The sequence below is a fragment of the Anoplophora glabripennis genome, unplaced genomic scaffold, assembly GCF_000390285.2.
Source record: "Anoplophora glabripennis isolate ALB-LARVAE unplaced genomic scaffold, Agla_2.0 scaffold126, whole genome shotgun sequence".
NCBI lineage: Eukaryota > Metazoa > Arthropoda > Insecta > Coleoptera > Cerambycidae > Anoplophora > Anoplophora glabripennis.
Window position 1 is genome coordinate 133,132 of NW_019416477.1, and position 22,852 is coordinate 155,983.

Below are 22,852 nucleotides of genomic sequence, written 5' to 3' on the forward strand. Positions count from 1 at the left end.
ACTCAATGTTATGAGTTGGTTTGAAAGAGCTCTGTTGAATTGTATTACATTTTCAATAAAATGAGAAACATACTAAATGCAGATTAAGGTTCGAAATAAGCGAAATTCAAAGATAAGAGAAATCTTCTCAGATAACTATTAGAACCTTCATAAATGACTACAAGCCACGTGACCAGTAATATTTCGGTAAATTTAAAACAATAAAATCAAGATTATATTAAAACCATAGACCTTATAATAGTTGACTAGGTCAATGATCATTATTATTAAAATACACCATTTTGGTTCACCGGCTATTGGTTAATGTAATTTTTTATTCAACCAATCAGCGATTGCATTACCTCGAGTGTAGACGTAATGATTGGTCACTGTAAACAAATCCAGTGGCACTAAAATTTAGGTATTTTTAGTTACAGTACTTGCCGCGCAATGTTGGTTGCCTAAAGGAAAATAAATTGATTACATTAAATGTTATTTCCTGCTCGATAATAATTTGGTTAACATTTAATCCTGTGTTGACAATATTTAGGGTACACTGATGTGATTAAAAAGCGATAAGTTAACTGACATTGAAAAATTTTAATATGTTTAAAAATAATTGATTATTTAAAATATAATTATTTATTCTGATAGATATATTAAGAAATATCACAGGCGATAAATATCTTTTAGGGGCAATTAGGCACAAAAATTCAAAAATCGAATAAATCTGCCATTTGCACATCATTCGTGTCTTCCTCTTCTTCTTCATCTTCAGAGCCTTCTTCTTCTTCTTCCTCTTCTTCCTCCTCCTCTTCGGCTTCTTCCTCCTGTTGCTGTACTTCTTCTTCTTTCGTTTCGGTTGCCTCAAAATCGACCTCTTCCTCTTCCTCATTAATGGAATCGCTGTAATCGTCAGGGAAGAATATCTGACATTCCCGTTTTCCTTCTTGCGCATTTGGAGACATATAAACCGGCCCGAGCTGGGCGAATTCGAAGACACACTCACTCCTTCTTTTAGTAACCTCGAGAACGAACTTCTCCTTGCTACAAAAGAAACGTTTTAGGTTAAGATACAGAAAAAGTCCCATTGAATGTTTTAATAATCAAACTTGGTATAAAAATGTATAAAAAGGTTTTGTTAGGTAGGTACAGTATCATCACGTGAAAATATTAGAGTCATTTATAACTTATTTGTCTTTGAAATGCAATATCTTGTTTTTAGACATAAGTCAGACTCTGATTATGGTTGTTAAGGGACATGGAATATATATATATATATTGAGATGAAATCATAGTATGGAGAGCAATTTAAAAAGTTAAATTAAAATTCTACTTGAATACAACACGGTAAAGAGAAAGGTTGAAATAGTTGTTATAAAACTGAGAAAAATATTTGATTAAAAAAAAAATTGTTAGTATTAAATAGGTATTATGAATCATTAGCAGAGAGTCGGATTACTAGAACAGAATAAATTTCGAAGATTTAAGTATGAAAAATATTATCATTTTGGTCAAATAGAGTACAGGCCAAAGGTGTTATTGGAAAAACATAATTAAAATTAATTAGAAATCGCACGTGACATATATCAAACGAAAGATAAAATGGCAGTCTTTTATTAAATAGTAGTAATAAGTTAGAAAAATAAGTTGCAAGAAATATTAAGGCCTAAAGTAAAATTTATATATCAATAAAATGTAAATGTCAGGTAAATGTCAAAATAAAGTTGGATCCACAAGTCATAAAATATTACATATAAAAGTCAAATACAAATATAGAAGTAAAGAATATTTTGAAACATAATTTAAAATTTTTTTAAAGAAACTAGAATAGGATTGTAAATTTGTAAAGTATAAAGTGAAGTGACGTGAAGTATAGAAAGAAAACGGCATTTAAAAAGAAAAGGCATATATGTGGAAAGGCCCTAACAAAGAAAAAAAAATCAAGAGAGTAGAAAAAAGAGAATTGGAAAAATTATTGATTAGTCACCAGAAGATTTTGTCAGAGAGAGGTGTTAAAGAAGTTAATTGGTAAAAAAAAACAGATTAAATAGAATTAGTTACCGAGAAATTTTGTCAGAGAGTGGTGTTAAAGAAGTTAAGGGGTAAAAACCAGATAAATAGAAATAGTTACCAAAAGTTTTTTTGTCAGAGAAGAATGTTAAAGGAAGTGAATTGGGAAGAACCAGACAAACAGAAATAAGTATATTGGAAAACAGTAAGAAAATTAAAGTTAGACAATCAATAGAAAGAAAGGTTAAAGTTGAGCCACGAAACGGCCTCAAAGAGTCCAGTTGCTTAAAGAGGACCGACCCCAAGAGGATTTCAGCAGCAGGTTCCGGAAATCCATTGAGGGCAGAAAGACGAGGATTCCAGCATCAGGTTCCGGAAATCCAGTGAAAGCAAAAAAGACGAGGATACCATCAGCAGGTTCCTGAAATCCAGTGAGAGCAGAAAGACGAGGATACCATCAGCAGAATCCGGATATTCAGTGAGAGCAGAAAACGAGGATACCTTCCGCAGGTTCCGGAAATCTAGTGAGAGCAGAAAGACGAGGATTCCAGAGCAATATCTAGTCCGAGTACACGTGGGAAGCCAGTCAACCATTGATATATCAACAAGACTTACAGAAAGGTACCTCTTTTGTGCACAAAGTAATCCAAAATCGAATACGAAACCGCTAGCTAGCAAACATAGATTGCAAAATACAATCAAAAAGGTCACAACACAAAATTTTCATATAATTAAATGTTCATATCAAATAAATTTGATTTAACCATTTGAATAATTATCAAAATTGGGCCATTTTAAAATTTAATAGATATTAATATTAGCAATAAGCTCAGTAACACATTGAATAAGAAATTATAAGATCGAAATTTAAATTTTATACTGTAGGCAACCAACAACACATAAAAATAAATCAAATTGAATACACCTAGATAAAATCTTTTTGAAAGTGTTACAAAAGTGTTGTAGGAGAATTCTAAATATTCCTTAATTGTATTTGACATTTCACAGTGGATATTTATTGATATATAAAAAAAATATAATAAATAAATTAATTTCTAAATAACATCTTTTGTTTAGTGTGGTATGTTGTGTGGTTTCTTGTTGAATTTGCACCTTCATTTGAACTCACTACTGAGAAGGGTCGAGAGCTAGCCAAGGAAAAATAGACAACCAACATTACAATATAAACATTTAAACAAACATATTAAGTACATACAAATTACATATCACTACTAATAAAAAGATTGGCGCATATACAATCACATATTCATAACCATAACAATACATATAATTCAAGAACACCCCAACCTCATTGCCTTCTAAAGTTTCACAACTCATTTTAACCAATAATGAATACAGTCAGCCATCATCTATTCGGCAGATATGTGTCACATTAATTAAAGATCTAAGGATCTAGGAAAAACAGAACATCATGTGATAAGCGTTGGAGATTTTATCGCAAGATTGAGGGAATCCAACTTAGATTTAAATGATATCCTAGTTATAGCAGAAGACAATGAGAATTTACTAAGCTTGGCACCAAATGGACCTTCTCCTTTAGGGATCAATTTCATGAACAAATGATACAATGGGTTCATCTTTATCCATAACTACAAGACACTCTTCTGGCTCCATGATATAACAACATAGAATTTATGAACCATATCACTGAGTCTAGACAACAGCTTCACCATAGAGATGGAAGAAAATGGTAGGTACCCTACTTTTCCTATACGTCCTTGTACGTTTACAGAAAGCGAACAAACAAGGAAATACATATCTGAAAGCAACTGACTCTCACTCAGTCTAGAAATAAGGTTAACAGAACGTTTGGTCTAGAAGTTATAGCATTTACAATCTGCTCTTAGAGCAAGGAGATATACAGGGTGATTTATTAACAATGGGAAAGTCGAGAGCTGAAGATACTACACGTGAAATGGTGACTATTGGCGCAAACATGCCTTATCCGAAAGTTGATAGGTTCGGAAATACAGAATGTTGGATGTTAAAATTTTAAATCGTTTTTTTGCGATTATTCTGAAAATATGTAGGTTAGGAACTTGAAAATTTGTGAAACTATATTTTTTTAGATTCAAAACCTGAAAGAGCAATCATTTTTCCATTAATTTTTTTCGAGAAAAATCGATTTAACGAATACTATGTTTTGATAATATGAGATTTAAAAGCGAAACAAACCAAGTGTCTTGTTATTACAACAATTAACAATAAAACAAATAAAATATGTAATTATGATTTAAAGTAATTGTTCGAAGAATCCACCGTTGACATTGATACACTTTACACGTTTTTTGAGAGATTTTCGAGTTTGAATCAACATATTGGGATTGTGTCTGACTTCGTTGGCAGCGATTTGTATTCTTTGCCACAACTCTTCACGCGAGCCAATAGATTCTTTGTAAACTATATCTTTCAATCGAGAGCAAATAGAAAAATCAAGAGGACGGAAGTCCCGACTTTTGGATGGCCAAGCAAAAATGCTTACATGGCCAATCCAGTGATTTGGAAAAACTGCATCTAAATATGCACGCACTGGCCAAGAAAAATGCGGTGGAGCTCTGTTGTGCATGAACTACATGTCTCTTCATAAATAAAGTGGAACTTCTTCAAGGTGTGGAAGCATTTTTACTTGGCCACCCAGAAGTCCGGACTTCAATCCTCTTCATTTTTCTATTTGGAAGAATCTATTGGTTCGTGTGAAGAGTTGTGGCAAAAAATACAAATCGCTGCCAACGAAGTCAAACGCAATCCCAATATGTTGTTTCAAACTCGAAGATCTCTCAGAAAACGTTGTGTAAAGTGTGTAAATGTCAACGGTGGATTCTTCGAACACTGACTTTAAATCATTATTACGAATTTCATTTGCTTTATTGTTAATTGTTGTAATAACACGAAGAAACACTTGGTTTGTTTCGCTTTTAATTTCTCGTATTATCAAATCATAGTGTTCGTTAAATCGATTTTTCTCGAAGACGGATCGAGATACCGAAATGAAACAAGAGTTTCATAATTAATGGAAAAATGATTGCTCCTTCAGGTTTTGAATCGAGTTTCATGTTAGACATAGAGGGTAAAAAGTTATTAACTAAATTTTCGGTAAAATTGGTCGTAAGTGGCGCCCTCTATGAGCAATGTTGAAATTACAACACGCATTTTATTCGTCGCCTAAAAAAATATAGTTTCACAAATTTTCAAGTTCCTAACCTACATATTTTCAGAATAATCGCAAAAAACGATTTAAAATTTTAACTTTCAGCACCCTGTATTTCCGAAACCATCAACTTTCGGATAAGGCATGTTTGCGCCAATGGTGACCATTTCCCGTGTAGTATCTTCAGCTTCCAATTTTCCCATTGTTAATGTATCACCCTGTATATGAGAGAAATATGGAACAAGCTAACAGAAGAATATCAGAACAAGGAAAAGGTGGAATATTTGGTAACCGAACAGACATGCTGCCTCTTAAGAATCCACAAAATTAATACGAGCTACAAAAACGATTTACTACAAAGCTACGGTTTATGTAGCATTCCATGCACATGAAGAAAAGTATATATTGGACAAGCGAGAAGATATGCCGGTACGAGGTGAAAGGAGTAAAAGATGATACAAGTATCACAACGTGCTATTGTGGAGCACAGGGACCTCACATTTATTGCGTTTGTCACTATTTAAATCTCAGTTATAATAAATAGCATCAGTTGGTAAAATTTGGTCTGGGTTTTTAGTGTACGTATTTTGTTTTAATTCAAGATTTTGCTTTGGTTTTAATCTATTTGAGTTTCATGTTATAGAATGACCGGTTAAAACTATTCTTACAGTTACATATGTCCTTATATTAGGAGTGTATTGATATTTTATAACCTGTTTTCACTCACAAAGTCCTGTTTTCGCAATGTTCGAGCCTTCGGGGTGTTTTGGCCACTAATTCAGCCTCCTCAGGCACCTCGCTAGTGAAATATCCGTATCGTAAAATTTCCTCTGGATACTTGTGAGCTATTTGAAGAGCGTTATTAGCTTTGGACATATCGAAGACCACGGCGAAATGATCGGGAACAGGTTCAGGCTCAGGAATGAGATAATCGGCTGTTATTTTATTGAAGAATAGTCTCTGAAATGTGGCTTTTACCAAATCGCTATGTGGCGTCCAGATTCCTAGTACTTCATGTGCTTTCCCATCTTCGTCGTCAATGGTACCTCTAAGAACCTGAGCGGGAGAATCTGGACTACCTGGTGATTTCTTCATCGGACCGTAGACTATGGTAAGAATTACATCGTCCATGTTGGCTACTTCTATTCCATGAGATGTATGTATGAGCAAACCAAGGCTGGGTCTTTCGAGGAGTTCTTTGATGGATGCCTCATCTATGTTATCTATTTCTTGCACAAAATAAAACAATTCATCTAGTATTTCTTCCGTAATGTTTATCTAACAAAAAAAAATGTCTGTTGAGTGTTGATACAATATTGAATAAAATGTGTAAATCACATTTTTGGCTGTTGAACTGGTTATTCAATACTTACTTCATTTTAAAAAACATATAATCAAATAGGAGCTCTTACATTTTTACTGTATTTTAAAGGTATAAAGCTAATTCAAACAAATTAAAAAAAATTTTTCTAAAAATTCTAATCAAATGAAATCAGTATTTTTCGATACAGAAATTTAGGTATGCAAAAGATATTTAACCATTTAGGCATAATTCCTAACTGCTGATTAACATTGAATACCCAGTAAACGAACATTTAAAAAACAACTACTACAAAATACTTAAGTAATTGGAAACAAAAAGATTTCGTTGTGGTGGACGTTTCTTACGTGTTCGTCTTTGACACATATGATGAGAGAACAAAAACAGAAAATACTTTGGTTATTATTAATTAATTTTAGTTTTTCTATTTGTTGTTAGTTGTAATTAAATTTACTGAATAATAATTCTGTTTAATCAATATGTATAAATATTTCTAATTATCTTAAAAAACTGAAAACAACGAAATTTTTTTTTATTACTTTTGCGCTGTGAATGAAGTAAACCTTGGCGACATATACGGGGGTTGGCTTTTATGTTTCGGGAATGGATGATCTTGGTGCTGCCATCTCACAACCGACGTTCCTATAACAAAATTCAACTTTTTGTCGGTATACATACAGATGCTATTTGCCGTAAATATTTCCATGCGATTATTTTTTTGCAATTTTCGACGTGGATTAACTCAACAACAGTGTATCGATGAACTTAATTCAACTTTTGGCGATGAAGCACCATCAATAAACCACTGGACATCGGTGGTACATGGAATTCAATCGTGGTCGTGGTTCACGCATTGACGAATTTCGTGAAGGTCATCCAAAATCGGTTGTTCTTCCAGAAAACGTTGATGATGTGTGTGAACTGATATTGCATGCTCCTCATATGTCTTATCGTAAGATTAAGGCATCCTTGGGCATTAGTGGGACCAGTATACATTCAATATTGCATGAACATTTGGCAATTTGTTCGCGTTGGATCTCACATAATTTGACAAACGCTCAAAAAAGGCTTGTGTCGATTGGTCGAAGGAAATGCTCAAAAAATATGATCGCAGTGCTTCAAAATACGTCTACGACATCGTAACAGGTGACTAATCATGGAACTATGTAGTAAGCAGTAGTAAACAGCAGTCGACTGTATGGGTCTTTCAAGATGAGCCAAATCCAACAGAAGTTGTGTTCTCCACCAGGCCAATGCGATATCTCACACATCGTCTCAAATAGGAGACTTTTGAGAATTGAAAAGTCGAATTGATGCTTCATTCGCCGTATAGTACATTTGGCACCAATTGACTTATTTTTATTCTCGCACATCAAAAATGAATTACGAGGTCAACGGTTTTTGACGCTTGAAGAAGCGGTTGATGTGTTCAAAATGCATGTTCTGGAGGTACTTCAATGGGAATGGAAAAAGTGCTTCGAAAATTGGTTCAAGCGCATTCAAAAGTGTATTGATCTTCATGGAGAATATTTTGAAAAACAATAAAGTCATATACGTCGACTAATTTCTTTTTTTTTTGTTGTTTAATTCCGAAATATAAAAGGCAATCCTCGTAGCTGTTTATTAGGTATTGTCGTGGTGTAATTAAATGCTAGTTGGGGTATATAGCTCACATATAGTACTTGTTTCCCACAATACGACTCTTGTTTGTGGGTTTAGATATGTTTTGCATACCTAGATTTCTGATACCGAAAAACATTGTTTAACTTCACTTGACAAGATATTTTAGAAAACACTTTTTGAATTTGTTTGAATTAGTCTAAAACATTTAAAATAGTTTCAATATTTATCCAGTAGTTTTAGTTACTTGTAACAGATAAAAACTGTCAATAGTTAAAACAAATAAGATTAAGGCCGTTTTCAGCAAATCAAACTCGCTCAGTGATCAAATATTTTATTGGTCAGCCTAGTCAGCTGATAGGAATATTGGGCAGGTTTTAAAATTTCAATACCGAGATACCAATATTGGTGTGCCAAATAATTTTGATGCAAGATCGCAATGACTTCTGATCTGGATAAATAACAAAAATTAATAAAAAAGCATGAAGTCTTTTAGGTTTAGGTTTTAAAACAATAGGAACAAAACAAATATTGAAATTGTGAGCGGGAAAGACTAAGCTGATAAATCTTTGAAAATCTGTTTAGCGAACTGAAGACTTAACCGAAGAAATTCCGACCGAGCAATAGTGTGGATTTAGTTCAACTATTTGGCACGTACGCAGAGGCATCATATTTCAAAATCAATTTCTTAAAGAATATAAGTACGTACCTATTATAAAAATATTATTTATTATTTGAATTATAAAAACAGTTCAAACACTATGAGCTGTATTTGGCATTAGATAATGTACTAATCCAACATACATTTTTAAATATAGACCGTAAAAACTCCTGATGAATAAATAAATGTATCCGAAACGTAATTAAACCGTCACAGGTGACAAGTCAGTGAACGTAGAATTAAAAATATTTCAATAATATACATTGTAAAAGACATTTTATTAAATATGAAAATATTGCTGAAAATACCTCATCAGAAAAAAAAAAAAATCAAAATATCTTGAATAGAAATTCAGAAAAACATTCGATAGGAAATATGACTTGCTGTGCAAAATTATTAAGTATGTATATGTTTCTGAAAACTTTATTTAGTTAATGGTGTTTTGCAAAGAACGACCCAATTTAGAATCCTGTAAACGCAGAAGTACAGGTCTAGAGTCAGTTTTTTAGAAATCTTAGAAAGGAATCTCATATAAAAGAGGTGATTTTTTAAATACATTTTAAAAACATTATTTGCTTGCTTCAAATAACGCTCTATCAATTGGATAGCATATAAATATCTAAATATTAATTATATTATTTCAGATCCAGAGAAATTGTGTGTTATATAAAGAATTAAATTTGGAGCAATAACCAAACTATTGTGCACTTCCTCGTTTAACCAAAAGTGAATCAAATCCTGTTCGAATAAAACGCCTTATAACGCGACACAAATATCATTCCAAACATTTATAGTGAAAATAATTTTATTACAAAAAATAAAGGTCTTTTTGTGTTATATTATTAAATAATTTACGTTTTGAATTAGTTTTATATTGTTTTTAATATAATAGGATATTATGTAACACTTAAAATGAAAGAAAAACATATATTAAAAATTAAATACAAAGCAAAAATAAAATACGTTTTTGTTCATGGCATTTGTATAAAATCAACGTTATTGACATTTCATACTTTGAATTGTTTAAAACTACATTATTTCTAAAAAGACGACGATTTGTAGGACACCTTATTAAAAATCGCAGAATTTAATTTACTTTCGGTTAAGGTATAGATGTAGGACAGCTTAATTACTGTCTTTCCATAGTGTTTATTTAAATGTGTAAAAAGTTAAAAAAATATATTAAAAACATGTATGGAAAGAGATAAGTAGCATTATTCTTATCAAGAAACAATTACAGTTACCAGTCTGATAAACAGTAAGCGAACACAAAAAAAATGTGAATGTACACAGCGCTATGAAAAGGCCATTAGGAGCGTTAAGTGACACACCCTGTATACATATATTTTTTTATAGTAAAGGGAAAATAATGGTATCTTTTTTCCGCAACAAGTCATTTTTCTGCAATTTAGGACTACATTTAATGAAGAGCATTTTCCGAAATAGTATTTTGTTGTACGAATCAAAATATATCTGAATACCATTTCATTTACAACAATTAATAATGAGTGTTCTACTAATCAGTATTAAGTTGAACGTATTAAAATATACCTCAATAACTTTAAATTTGTTTTATTCGCAAGGGCAAAAATTTGAACTAAAGTTTTGGGGTTAAGAGAATTTGACCAAATCAATATTGATCTGAAGGAGGACTGATTAAACAGAGTAGTTTTTGGGGGGAATGAACTATGTAAAGTTTACCACATGCTTTTTATTTTTCATTCAGTATTATGCCATCAAAACTGTTCGTTTGCGAACGAACGCCATTAATCTTTCGAGCCACAAGAAGAGCCAGCCGAAGTCTGAGATTTAAATCGTGCCTTTTTTTGCTCAAGGCCCGTATATTGTCAGAACCAATAAACACATACAGGGTAGTCATTTTTAAAGTGTACACCATTAGTATATCCTGAACTAAAATATTTAAAGGGTTGGTTAAATTACAAGAAAGTTGCCATTTCGGATTATGAAAATAAATTGGACATAACCGTTCCTAAAATAAGCTGAAAAAACTGAAATATTGGCTTTTCTTATTTCTTCCATATCTTTTTTATTGTTGAACATTAGTAATGAAAATCAGTATGCATACATAAGGCGATATGCACTAAAGTGATCACGTTGTAACGTTTATCTTGGTAGATTTTCAAAAGAAATACCACTTTTTTTATTTTAAACTGGTATCAGATAGAATCACCTTAATAACTAGATACCTTTTCCGTGTGTTGAATGGCCAAACTGGCTTCGCTTAGCAAATCAAGAAGTACCTCTTGATATTTATCTCTTGCATGAGGAAAAATCAAAATAACTCCCGTGTTGGGAAGATGGTGCAGTATATTCGTGCATTCTAATGTTTTTCTCTCGAGTAGTTCTTTCGCCTTTTTGGCTTCTTCTTTTTCCTTCGCCGCTCTGGCGATGTTCTCGGCAGCTTCGTGCCGGACCTGTTCCTCTTCTGCTAGGTCAGTGATCTTCATCACTGCAGATCGCTCTTGTTCGCCGTTTGCTGCCAAGGTTTGCAGTTTCAGTTCTTCTATTAGAAGACGCGTCAGTTTTGGAGCATCCGCTCCAAACATGAGATTGACCATCTTTTTATTCTGAAATATTCAAAAATACAAATATTTTCACAAAGGTAAATTCTTTTTACGGTAAATTTGCAATGACGTCACATTTAGTAATTAAGTGTAATCGATTGAAAGCGACTAAAAAGTTATTTTCACAACTAATAAATTTAACAGTGTGTTGCATTGACATGTTACCTTTATCGAGTGATGCTCAAGCAATGGCGGAGTTTTTAATATTTTAATATTTAATATATTTTGAACAGGAACGCGAAATTGGAGGGTCACTCTTGAACTGTGTATTAAATATTATTAACAATATTTAAATTTCATGTCAAAATTGTTAGATAAAATTGTTAGATATAAATAAAATTGTTTGATAAAATGGCGAATCATAATATTCTTTGCTCCGGAGAGTTGCAGAGGTCTTACATCTGAGTGTTTCTACAGTAAATTATGTTGTAGCTAAGCATAAAATAGATGAAACACCTAGAAGACTACAAAAGAAACGTCAACGGTAACAACGAGTTGTAGATGTTGATGATTTTAACAAAATTGCAATTTGGAATGTTATTTATGAAATGTATAGAGGCAGTTAATTATATTATTAATATGAATAATATAGTATTATTTTTATATGAAAGTTGATATTATTTTAGAGAAACATATTTCTTTGAAAACATTGCTAGAAAAACTTCAGGAACGAGATCTCTTCATAACATGGCTATGGAAGATTCAACCGATTTTAAATATCCACGTCGTGGACTAATAGAGCTATCCATCATTGCAATGAAGCATATACATTTTTTTACATCAATTCATTAGATTTAAAAAAGAAGACATATGCCAGTTCGTTTTCCTTGACGAATGGATCTTTAAAGGTGGTACTGTTGGACGTTCCTGGCAAGATTCCAGTTGTATTTTCTAGAAATAATAAAAACACTGGCTGAATTTGCATTTTAACCCCTTGAGCATATTTAGTCATAACTAAAAATTCCTATAGATCACGAGAACTTATTGCAGTAGAAGTGTTGTATTCTTTATTGCAGAATATTATAATCATCTTAGTACCATCGTGGACAAAAAAATGTTTAAGGCTTTACACAACGGCATTAATGAAACTGTTTTATAAATGACAATCGGTAGTTTCAGTTGGTGTATTGATGTTAGTTTCCAGAACAATGAATTAGTGGATATTGTGGAATCGTCGAATTCAAGGCTTCTGCCCTATCACTGCACGGAAAAATATTGAACGAATCAGTAGGGTGGGTAAAAAGGTATCCAAAAACTTGCATGCAATACATATATGTTCTTTATCTAGAACAGGATGTAGGTATAAAACACATTTTATAAAAATATTGTTTTTCTTAATAGAAAATTTAAAGATTTGTTTAGTAAATTTAACAGCGAAAAACATAACTACGCAGTGGTTCCATGCCAACCTTGATTATGTGCAGGATCAGTAAATAAACCAAAATATTGTGCAAGAATCAAAGTAAATATAGGTATGGCAAATAGGTATCACTGTAATAAAAAAAGAGATGAAGAGAAATATAATATACAGGGTGATTCACAGCTTATCCAAAAAAAATTGGGAATAGATGCGTCATGAATAATGGGGCCGATATCGGCCGAAATTTGTGTAAGATCCTTATAGTTTTTGAGAAAAAAATTATTGTAGTATTTTCAACTCTTACATCGCTGGGCTACTGTAGTATCTAGTGTCATTCCCGTTGTACGCTGTACGCAATGCGCTCTCTCTCCACGTGCCTCAGGCGATTCCGAATACTGAACTGAAATCCGATTTTAGTATTAACGGTTTTGCGATAGTGTTTACATTAGTTTTTCAAGTGTCAAAAATGGCTTACGTGTATAGCAACTCGAAGTTGATGGATATAGTTTTAATTTATGGTGAACCAAGACAACATTTGTGTTATGGTAAAGCATTTGTGTTATTGCGAAGCAAGACAACATTTGTGTTAGTTCGTAGACACTGGGTAAGACGGGCTCAAATGTCGGTGGATAAAATTTTGAAAAGTTGTTATAACATCAGATATGTCAAATTATTTTGATAATTAAAACCACAAATTAATTTTGTTAATTAATAATTACAATAGCGGAAAAAGCAGTTGATTTTTTTATTACACTTTGCCGCCGTACCGATCGTCAGTTTCCAGTGCCATGCAGAGGTGCATTTTTAAATCATTTTCGAACTGCCCTTTTTTTTTTACAAAATTTTACTTGTAAGTACATTTAAAAATTTCTTTTTAGATAAGGTGAATCACCCTGTATAGATTTACTAAATTTTTATATCTTTGAAGTGCAACATTCAATTGTCTTTTATGTATTGCTTTAAAATCGCAAGAAAATTTCCTAAAACTTTGGTATTTTCAGACACAAAGACAAACAGTTAAGAATATTCTCTGAATGACCTTGTACTAGAAATAAGTATGAGATTAAAGGAAATGAGTAAAGAAAAATATTACTTTTCCAGTACTACACTGTAATTTATTATTTAGACTAGAAGCTTTGCTTTTTGGGAGCATTGGAAAGGTTGGTTGAAAAGATGGTAAAGACTCGTCTCATAACAACGCGCTTGCTGTATTAGGCGAGCGGTGCACCACTACAAAGACCTACAAAAAAAACGAGTGCCCCATTTTCAATTTATGTTTTCTCGGATTGTACTGGAGCTTTTTTAATTTTTCTAGTTCGAGGTTACTCTCGAAAGTTATATTTTCATGTTATTTATTTTTCATCCCGGCGACTTTTTTTTTGTCAGATATTGAAGAAATATTGAAAGAAAGGTATTTTGCTGATATCAGGAGTAGTAGTTCTGAGATCATTCCACAATATCTGTTTCAAAATACAATGGTGTTCAGCAGCGAACTTTATTGTAACATCCAGTAAACGATGAATAAATTTTACTTTCCGAAAAAGGAATTCGAGCTCGTACTTACAGATATGAACATCCATGTCGGCTCACTTCTGTTTCTGAACCTTTTGAGATCTTCGATGTAGTCACTTTTGGCCTGGAATATAAAAGGTTTTTAAATATTTCAAGCTTGCTTTGAATTGAATTACTGTCGCTAAATGGAGCATGTCTCCACCGATTTCTAGTTTAATTTTTTTCAAATTGGCCGCCATTCCCTGACATGGGCCGCACCACTCCGAGTAAACATCGACAACTGGAAACAAAATAATTGGCACCTTAATGTCAGAACAACAATTAAAAACACATTATTTTATTTTTAATAATTATTATTCGTTCATTTTTTGTAATAAAAATTATTATTGTTGCATTAATATTACGGATACAGGAAACTTAGTTTTATTTAAAACAATAAGTTACTAATTGTTTTAACTACAGATCCTTCATAAATGATTACAAGCCACGTGACTACTAATTGTGTTCGAAAGAGTAATTTTATTGTCTGGCGTTGGTAATTAAATTTCGGTAAAATTAAAAATTATTAAAACAATAAGATCAAGATTACATTAAAACACAACATTCTATTTTATTCAATCAATCAGCGATTGTGTTACCTCCAGTGTAGACGTAACGGTATGTTATTGTTCATTCTAAACAAATCATTAAAATTTAGGGATTTTGCGTTACAAGTACCAGTCTTGCAATGTTGGTTGCTGGGCGATCGTGTGGCTTGTAAACATTTATGAAGGCTCTATATTTTAATATGTAAAAGTAATCTTAATCTTGATTAATTCACAACTGACATTCCTTCTTAATAAAATTCTTATCTAAAATATTCCCCGAAAGATAAATATCTCGTAAATGGAGACATATCCGAGTATGAAAATTGCAAAACGAAATAGCAATTTTTTGAGGATAAGTAAAATAAATGAGGTAAATATATTTTTCTACAAAATCGTTGTCAAATTTCATTTGCTTCTTTAATATTTGGGTGATTACATTGAGGCGCAAGGAGAAAGATTTCAAAAAGATATAACGAAATGAAGCGTCGGTACCAATGTTATTAAAACGAGATTTAGAATTAGACCAGGCGGTATCTGTTTTGGTTTGGGTGAATCGTATATCCACGGAGATTTTTGGCTTTTTGGCTTTCAAATATCACTAGAAATGCAAATTTTTCTATGCGCATAAAAAAAACGTGGGCTTAACTTTTGACGGCACAATATGTTAAAAAAATTGGAAAAATGTCATATTTTTCTTCCTATTTAATTATGTATCTTTTTAAGAGTTGATTTTAGGCGAAAATAGTAGAGGAAAAAAATGTTTGTAATTAAATTTTTTACAATACATGACTGGATACAAATCGAATGAATCATGATTATTATGGTAAAAATCGAAAAAATCACAAAAATGGGGTTAAAAAACAATACTTTTTAGGGAATTTTTTTGGTGTATTTAAATTGGGTGCAGGACCTTTATACTTGGCTCAAGAAAACTTCATGTTATGTTGAATCATTACACCAAATTTCATCAAAATCGGTTCGATAGATTTTGCATAATAATTTTGCAATCCAGATTAAAAAGAAAAATTGCAAATTTTCAAAATTTTGCACAGCAAAAACCAAGGCCCTTAGATACTTGAAAATTTAATCACATATAGAAGGGCTCTCAGGCTTTCAAACTTTTTTTGAAAAATTCGAATCCGTCAATTAGGAGAGCTCTGGCGCTTGTATAAACATTGGTCGAATTTTTATACTTATAAACAATTAGAACTTTGTGAATATTCAATCAAATCAAATTTTTTAAAGCAGGTTTTAAAAGTTCTTGGAAAGACTCTTCTTTTAAAAAAAAACAGATCGATTGATCAATTAGTTACGTAGTTATAGCCGTCATTTACACTAAATGTACTGGGACATCCGGGCTAATTTTTCGAAAAATACCTTTGGTATTCCGAGTATTTACCAGGTCTAAGATTACAATACTTTTCTTCATTGGCAACCTACTTTAAAACATGTTTAAAGTTATTTATGCAAGCGAGAAATTCAATAAAATCGTACGGGTGGTGGTGGTGGTGGGGGAAGCAGAGAGCGCTGCCGCTTCGGCCTGCTCGAAATTGAATCGTCTATAACTACGTAACTAATTGATCAATCGATCTGGTTCAGGACACTTGCATCAAAACCATTTTTCAAAATACATAGTTAAAAAATTACTAAAATCAGTTTTAGAATCATCAATCAATAGAGGCTGTTACAAATTCGCTTCTAACTACAGGGATCTCGGATACGGTTAGAAATACGAAGTAGCTTAAATGGGGGCAAAGTTGCGGAATCAGGAGACCAACATTATGCCTTTAAAAAATCAAGGCTAACATCATTAGTTTTCGAAATATTTGAAAAATTGGAAATCCGTTTTTGTTTAATTTCAGCCTTGTTTGAGGTGATATTGAAAAAAGAAGAGTACTTTTTCATGGCAACTTTTTGCCTTGGCATAATCAATTTTTATATGTAACGTTTGTCATCTCCAGGAACATTATCAACTTCATTTTTTTAAATACGACCCTGCAAATTTTATTACATTTTTTGCAAGCCTTCATGACCCCCAATACTGTACTGCCTCAGCTCGAACCAGATTGTCACGTTTTGTCTCTAAAAATTCATCTTCAATATATTCGTTCCAAATTTATTTATTTTTTTTAGATTTCTATGTTTCTTGAATTATCGTACACTCTAAGTGTCGTTAGACCCTGTGAAATCCACCTAGTTATTTAAACTATTACCATCACACGATACAATAATCCCGTACTCATAGTTATTTCTAGATTTCTCGAGTGCTCAAAATTCAAACAAATTCCTATCTATTTTTTTTCAGGATATTCATACAAATACATCTGACATGCTCTTTCACAGTTGCGGTTACAGGTATAATAAATTAAAATAATTAAAACTCTATTAATGTTTATGTTGAGTGACATTTTTTCATTAAATACAATTGGGAACCAAATGAACTTACGAGATATTTTTGAATTGTTTTTTAAAATAAATCCTGTAATTTGTAAATGAAGCGACTACGGATTAAGCTATATTTAGTACAATTATCATATTTTAGGCTTAAGATTATCAAGGCACCATTTGTACTTTTTCACAAATGCATCCTGTTGAAAGAGAAGTTGAAATATCAAAGAGCAGAATTATATTTTGTGTAGATACTAATCACTTTTATAAAGTTCATTTCATTTTTTCCATAGGTATAAAATTTGTTAAAATTACTTTTTAGCTGTTGTTTTTTTTTTTTCATTTTAACTACTCTACAATTGGCCTTATAGTTACTATTTAAAAGTTGTCACAATTAATTTTGTGATAACCTACCAGGAAAACATTGAAATAACGATATCGAAATTATCAATATAAAAAACATATCTTGTTTTTAGATTCAGAATCACAATGCATGTATTATGTTTATCTGTAAGTATTCCGGAAAATAAGGGGCTAGGCTTCCACCATTAATTAGTGATGATCTCACTTGTATAAATATAGGAGAGTTGGAACAATAGATAAAAATTTACGAATTGTAACAAGTTGCAAGTAGCAACATCTTTATATTGTTTTTTAGTTAAGTAAGGGATTTCCAAATTAATTATTAGTATTTAAATAAACACCAAGTTTTATTCATATTTGTTTATTAGTATAATTTTTTTACAGAAGTATAATACAAAATTTGCAATTTAAGTCACATGTATAAAAATATTGGACTATTAAAAATAAATATTTGATATGTAGGTATTTGTTTATTAACATTACTTTGTGGTTTATTTATTAAAAATATCTGGTATATTTTTCATGGAATACTTTCACATTTTCAGTACTTTACATTTTCAGATTTTTTTCTCTGTATCTGTGACAAATTTTTACTACACTGTCAGTATTTTTCTTAGGAATAAGTACATTATTTTTTGCCGGAACCAGTTATTTCTGTTTGCTATGTACAGTAATTTGTGAATTTGAGCCAACTGACCTCATAAGTTACTTTAATTATATTTTGTTTAATAATCTTATCACGTACACCAGAGTGAGAATTTAAGAATTATTTACCAATTAAAAACTATAAAAAGGATTATACAGGTATTAGGGAAGGTATGAAAATACACGATTTTATACAAAATCAAAAAGAAACTATAAACGCAACCTCATTCAGATTTTAGCTAACAACGATGTTGAATAGAAGAGGTTGGTACATTAAAAAATATTTATTTTAAAATTCCATAATTACAATAAGTTTTTTATGTGGGTAAGTATACAAAATATTTGAAAATACATTTTACTTTTAACATAATTCTTTAAGATTCCTTTAAAATTTAAAGGGCCTTAAAATTTTAAGTGTTGTTAAAATTATGTTCGTATTCTCTTTTTTTTTCTGCTAAAATTTTTTAAAGGATTCCTTTAAAATTTTCCTTTAAAAAGTAATTTTTGAAAGTATGTTCAAAGTTGACATTTAAATTGAAAAATTGCATTTTACAATATTTTTGGTGACATTTAGTTGAGGAAAATGAAGAGAGTTAAAGCATACATTTATTTAAAATTTTATAATTAGGTAATAAATACTTAATTATTTAATTTTAGGGCTCAACTCAGATTACAACAGAAAATTATTAGGGACGTGAATATTCCCTTTCATTTACCTAATAGATTGTTTAAAAGTATTTTCCGCTTTAACAAAGAAGTTGCAAAAATTATAATTGAGTGGTAAGTGAACACATGATTCAAGGGCATAGAAATACTGCTATACCCAGTACATTTAAAAATTCTTGCATATCTAAATTTTTTTGCAAGTTGGAGCTATCAGTTAGGTTGCGGTCAGGGAAAATATTTATAGCGAACATGATTATTAAAATTAATAGGAAATACTTACTTCTTTCCACTGCCTATACTCCGCGGTCAAAATTATAGAGAGTGATTCAGACATAATATAAAAACACTATTACCATAATGCGTATAAAATATAAAATGATTTTTATACGGTTCAATATTATTTATCTTTGTGCCGCTTGCTACGCACATCGATAGAATCTATAATCGTCTATAGACTGAGTTACACTGAACGTCGATCTATATTGTATCTCTGTCTTTTGCACTTGGTAGGGAATAGGGAAATGCTTTTTTAGTGGGTGTAAACGGACTTGATTTACCCGTCCTGAGAAACGTCATAGCATAAGCGTAGACGAGGGGTCTAATTCCATGGCTATAATAAATTTATAAATTAAAAAAACACAACTGGGACGTTTTAAAATGCTGTAATAATTAAAATGGATCAAAGTGCCGGTTATAGCAAACCGTAAAAAATATTAGATGTTATGTTTTATTATATTTTTTCAATATTTTCTATATCTTGTTGCCTTTTACGCGGACACGCCAATGGATTTTCGTTCCCGGCACACTTCATCCCCCTTACTAGTCCAAAAGCTAGCGATGAGTCACTCTCTATAATTTCTACCGCGGAGTATAACTGTTTTCTGGCCCTATTTTATTTAAGTGGGAAGTTAGCATTTTATTTTCTTCTAGAAAATTGTTCATAATTTTTTTGTAGTTCTGGGTGCCCGAGACATTTTAGAACAGTCAGAAATGACAATTATTAGTATTCAACAGTTAACTAAACTAGTAACAATAACTAGTTTTATAGGTTAGGTCAATCTGTATATCAAAATGTCAACAGGTCTGTGGAACTACTGTTAGCGTAGTAGTTCGAATAAACGTTGCCAAATATTTTGGGATAACATTTAAAGGATTCCTTTAAAAATAGTTCATTTTAAAGGGTCTTTATAACATAAGCATACAGAATACATTCCTCAGATTATTTTTAAAGGGCCGTTAAAATCATACCTTTTGAGAGGCCTTTAAATTTTAAAGGAAAATTTAAGAATAGACCCTTATAAATTTTGACCCAGTTGATTATATGTGGATACAGATAACTTATTGTTACATTTGTTTTGAAAATATATGTCAAATTAACAATATACAAGGTGTCCCTGAAAACGAGGGATAACGCTTGACCACAGGTTCCTTGGATGAAAATAAGACTATTTAACCTAACTTACCTATATAAAAAAGTGCACGCCTACTGAGATATAACCTTCTAAATATAGAACAGATAACCTAGTTTTTTTCAATTAATTTGAAAACTGTTTTTATTAGAAACTTCAAATTTCGTACACATATTTTTTATATAAGGGCAATGTAAATATAGAATTTAGTGAGAATTTATATATCTCTTTCTAGTACCTGTCCGCTTTTTTGTGTGTATGCCAGTAACGACAGAATTTATATTTTAAAAAATAAGCACTATTTTAGAATATTTTTTGCCTCTTACAAAATTTTGATATCGTTTATGGATTTCGAGTAAAATTAGCATTCTTTACACATTAAATAATATAAAATCAGTTTAAAATAATTGGATCAGTCTAGTATGGTGTCACATAACAAAGAAACAAATTCATAACAATAATTAAAAGCTTCAGTATCAAGTTAGGTGTCATTTAATTTTGGTTTACTTTGTTTTTTAATATCTTCTTTACTATGGTTGCAATTTATACTTTTGCTGAACAAACTGATAAGTTACTAGATTTGGGTTATTGTGAAGGAAATTAGGAAAGATTTCCTAATCGAAGAATTCCAAATCACTAAACATTTGCTAAAGTGGAGAGACACCTTCGGCAAACATACCGTCTTTTTACCTGTAACATTAAATCGTGGACAACATTCGACTAGAACTATTCAGCTGGAGGAACAAATTTTGGAAAGGGTCGAAAAATTTCTGCAAGGAAGTACAAGACGTTTAGCGGCAGAGGTTGGCTTTCAAAAAGTTCTGTTAATTAATTAAAAGACTCAAGAATCAAGTTCAAGAACTTTTACCTACCAATAGATCCTCCGTCACGTTTTGCTTTCAGTCAAAGTATTCAGGAACTCAGAAATAGAGACGATAATATTCACAAGAAAATCCTATTTACAGACGAAACTGCTTTTACTAGAAGGGGTATTTTTAATTCACATAATAAACTTGTTTGTTGTGATGAAAATCCATATGGAATCAGTAAAAGACGATTTCAACATGAATTAATGATTAACATTTACGCTAGTATTATTGGTAGTACATATTTTAATTGGTCCTGTTATATTACCTGCTACATTGAACCTATCTGTCTGAGGAGTTACCGATAACGCTACGAATGAATACTGTTTTCATGCATGAAGGGGCACTACCCATTTTGCCTTATCGGTAAGGCAATACCTAGATGAGCACTATCCTAACAGGGAAATAATGTCCCTTTAAAATGGCCACCTCGATCCCTGGACCTAAACTCATGTAACTTCCTTTGGGGAGTGTTGAGGACTACAGTTGATAGCGTTTCAGTAAATACAGAAAACGAATTATGGGAAAGAATACAAAATGAAATTAATGTTATGAGAGGTAGGTAATCGATAAAATTAATTTTAATTTCCTAAAAAGAATTAATGCTTGCGTTCAAGAACAAGGAAGTCACTTTGAGCATTTACTATAATATTATTTTAATGTGATTACAAAAATCAATTTAGATTTATTTAAAGTTTTTATGTTGACTTTCTTATATTATTAGTTGATATTGTTTATTTAAAATACTGTCGATTTTTTATTGTATTGATTGATAATACTAAGACTAAAAATGTGTAGTTAATTGTGTTTTTTTAATGTGAAGTTTTTTCATTATTATTCCCTGCTTTGAGGTTGCCAATTTTACTCGAAATCTATAAACGATATCAAACATTTTGTAAGAGGCAAAACATTTTCTAAAATAGTGCTTATTTTTAAAAATACAAATTCTGGCGTCATTGGCATACACACAAAAAAGTTTCGGGATTGCTAGTGGCACACAGGCATTAGAAAGAGAACATCCTGTATTTGTATTCTCACCAAATTTTATATTTACATTGCGCTTATATAAAAAAATATGTGTACCAAATTTGAAGTTACTAAGAAAAACGGTTTTCAAATTATTTGAAAAAAATTAGGTTATCTATTTTATATTTAGAAGGTTATATATCAGTAGGCGTGCACTCTTGTATATAGGTAAGTTAGGCTAAATAGTCTTATTTTCATCCAAGGAACCTGGGGTTGTCCATCCTTTTCAGGGACACCCTGTATATTTGCGTTAAGAGACCAAATTGTCGAAAACTTATGTACAATGTCTTACGTCTTCGAATTTAATAGGGTAAATAATTATTCTCGCATGTATTCTCTAGGTTATTTACAAATCCAAATTAATATTTCTATTTTTAACTCTGTCATTATTAAAAATTAACAGCACAATGTCTTAACAGATTGATGATAATTTTAACCAGACAGTTGTTGACATATGAGGCCAAATACTTTCTGCTTTACACTTTGTACTAAATCTTGTTATAAATAATTAAATAAAATTTTAAATCAACTTACGGATGAGCCCTTCTTTCTGTAAAAGTTTCTCCCATTCATCCTCATTCGTTACTTCAGTCTGCAACTGAACTTGGCCCTTTTTAGCCATTTTGACAGGACATTCAGCTATTCGATAAACTTAAGTTGCTATGTAAACGAATATTGATCC

General features: G+C 31.4%; 1 protein-coding gene across 1 annotated transcript; it reads right to left on the reverse strand.

Annotated features, from left to right (window-relative positions):
* Positions 1-629: 629 nt before the first annotated feature.
* On the reverse strand, positions 630-22,815 carry LOC108906187 (thioredoxin domain-containing protein 3 homolog). The gene is made up of 6 exons (XM_023454656.1): positions 22,705-22,815; positions 14,397-14,500; positions 14,273-14,344; positions 10,971-11,351; positions 5,889-6,439; positions 630-1,026 (listed from the first exon to the last, which is right to left on the reverse strand). The coding sequence occupies exons 1-6, from the start codon at positions 22,790-22,792 to the stop codon at positions 693-695; spliced, it is 1,530 nt and encodes a 509-aa protein (XP_023310424.1). The 5' UTR covers positions 22,793-22,815; the 3' UTR covers positions 630-692.
* Positions 22,816-22,852: the final 37 nt, after the last annotated feature.

Excerpts from the sequence above, each read along its gene's own strand:
- LOC108906187 (XM_023454656.1), bottom strand. The coding sequence starts at position 22,792 with ATGGCTAAAAAGGGCCAAGTTCAGTTGCAGACTGAAGTAACGAATGAG. Across the intron at positions 14,501-22,704 it reads ACAGAAAGAAGGGCTCATCC|TTGTCGATGTTTACTCGGAG; the intron begins GTAAGTTGATTT and ends TTTTGTTTCCAG. Across the intron at positions 11,352-14,272 it reads CGACATGGATGTTCATATCT|AATAAAAAGATGGTCAATCT; the intron begins GTAAGTACGAGC and ends TGAATATTTCAG.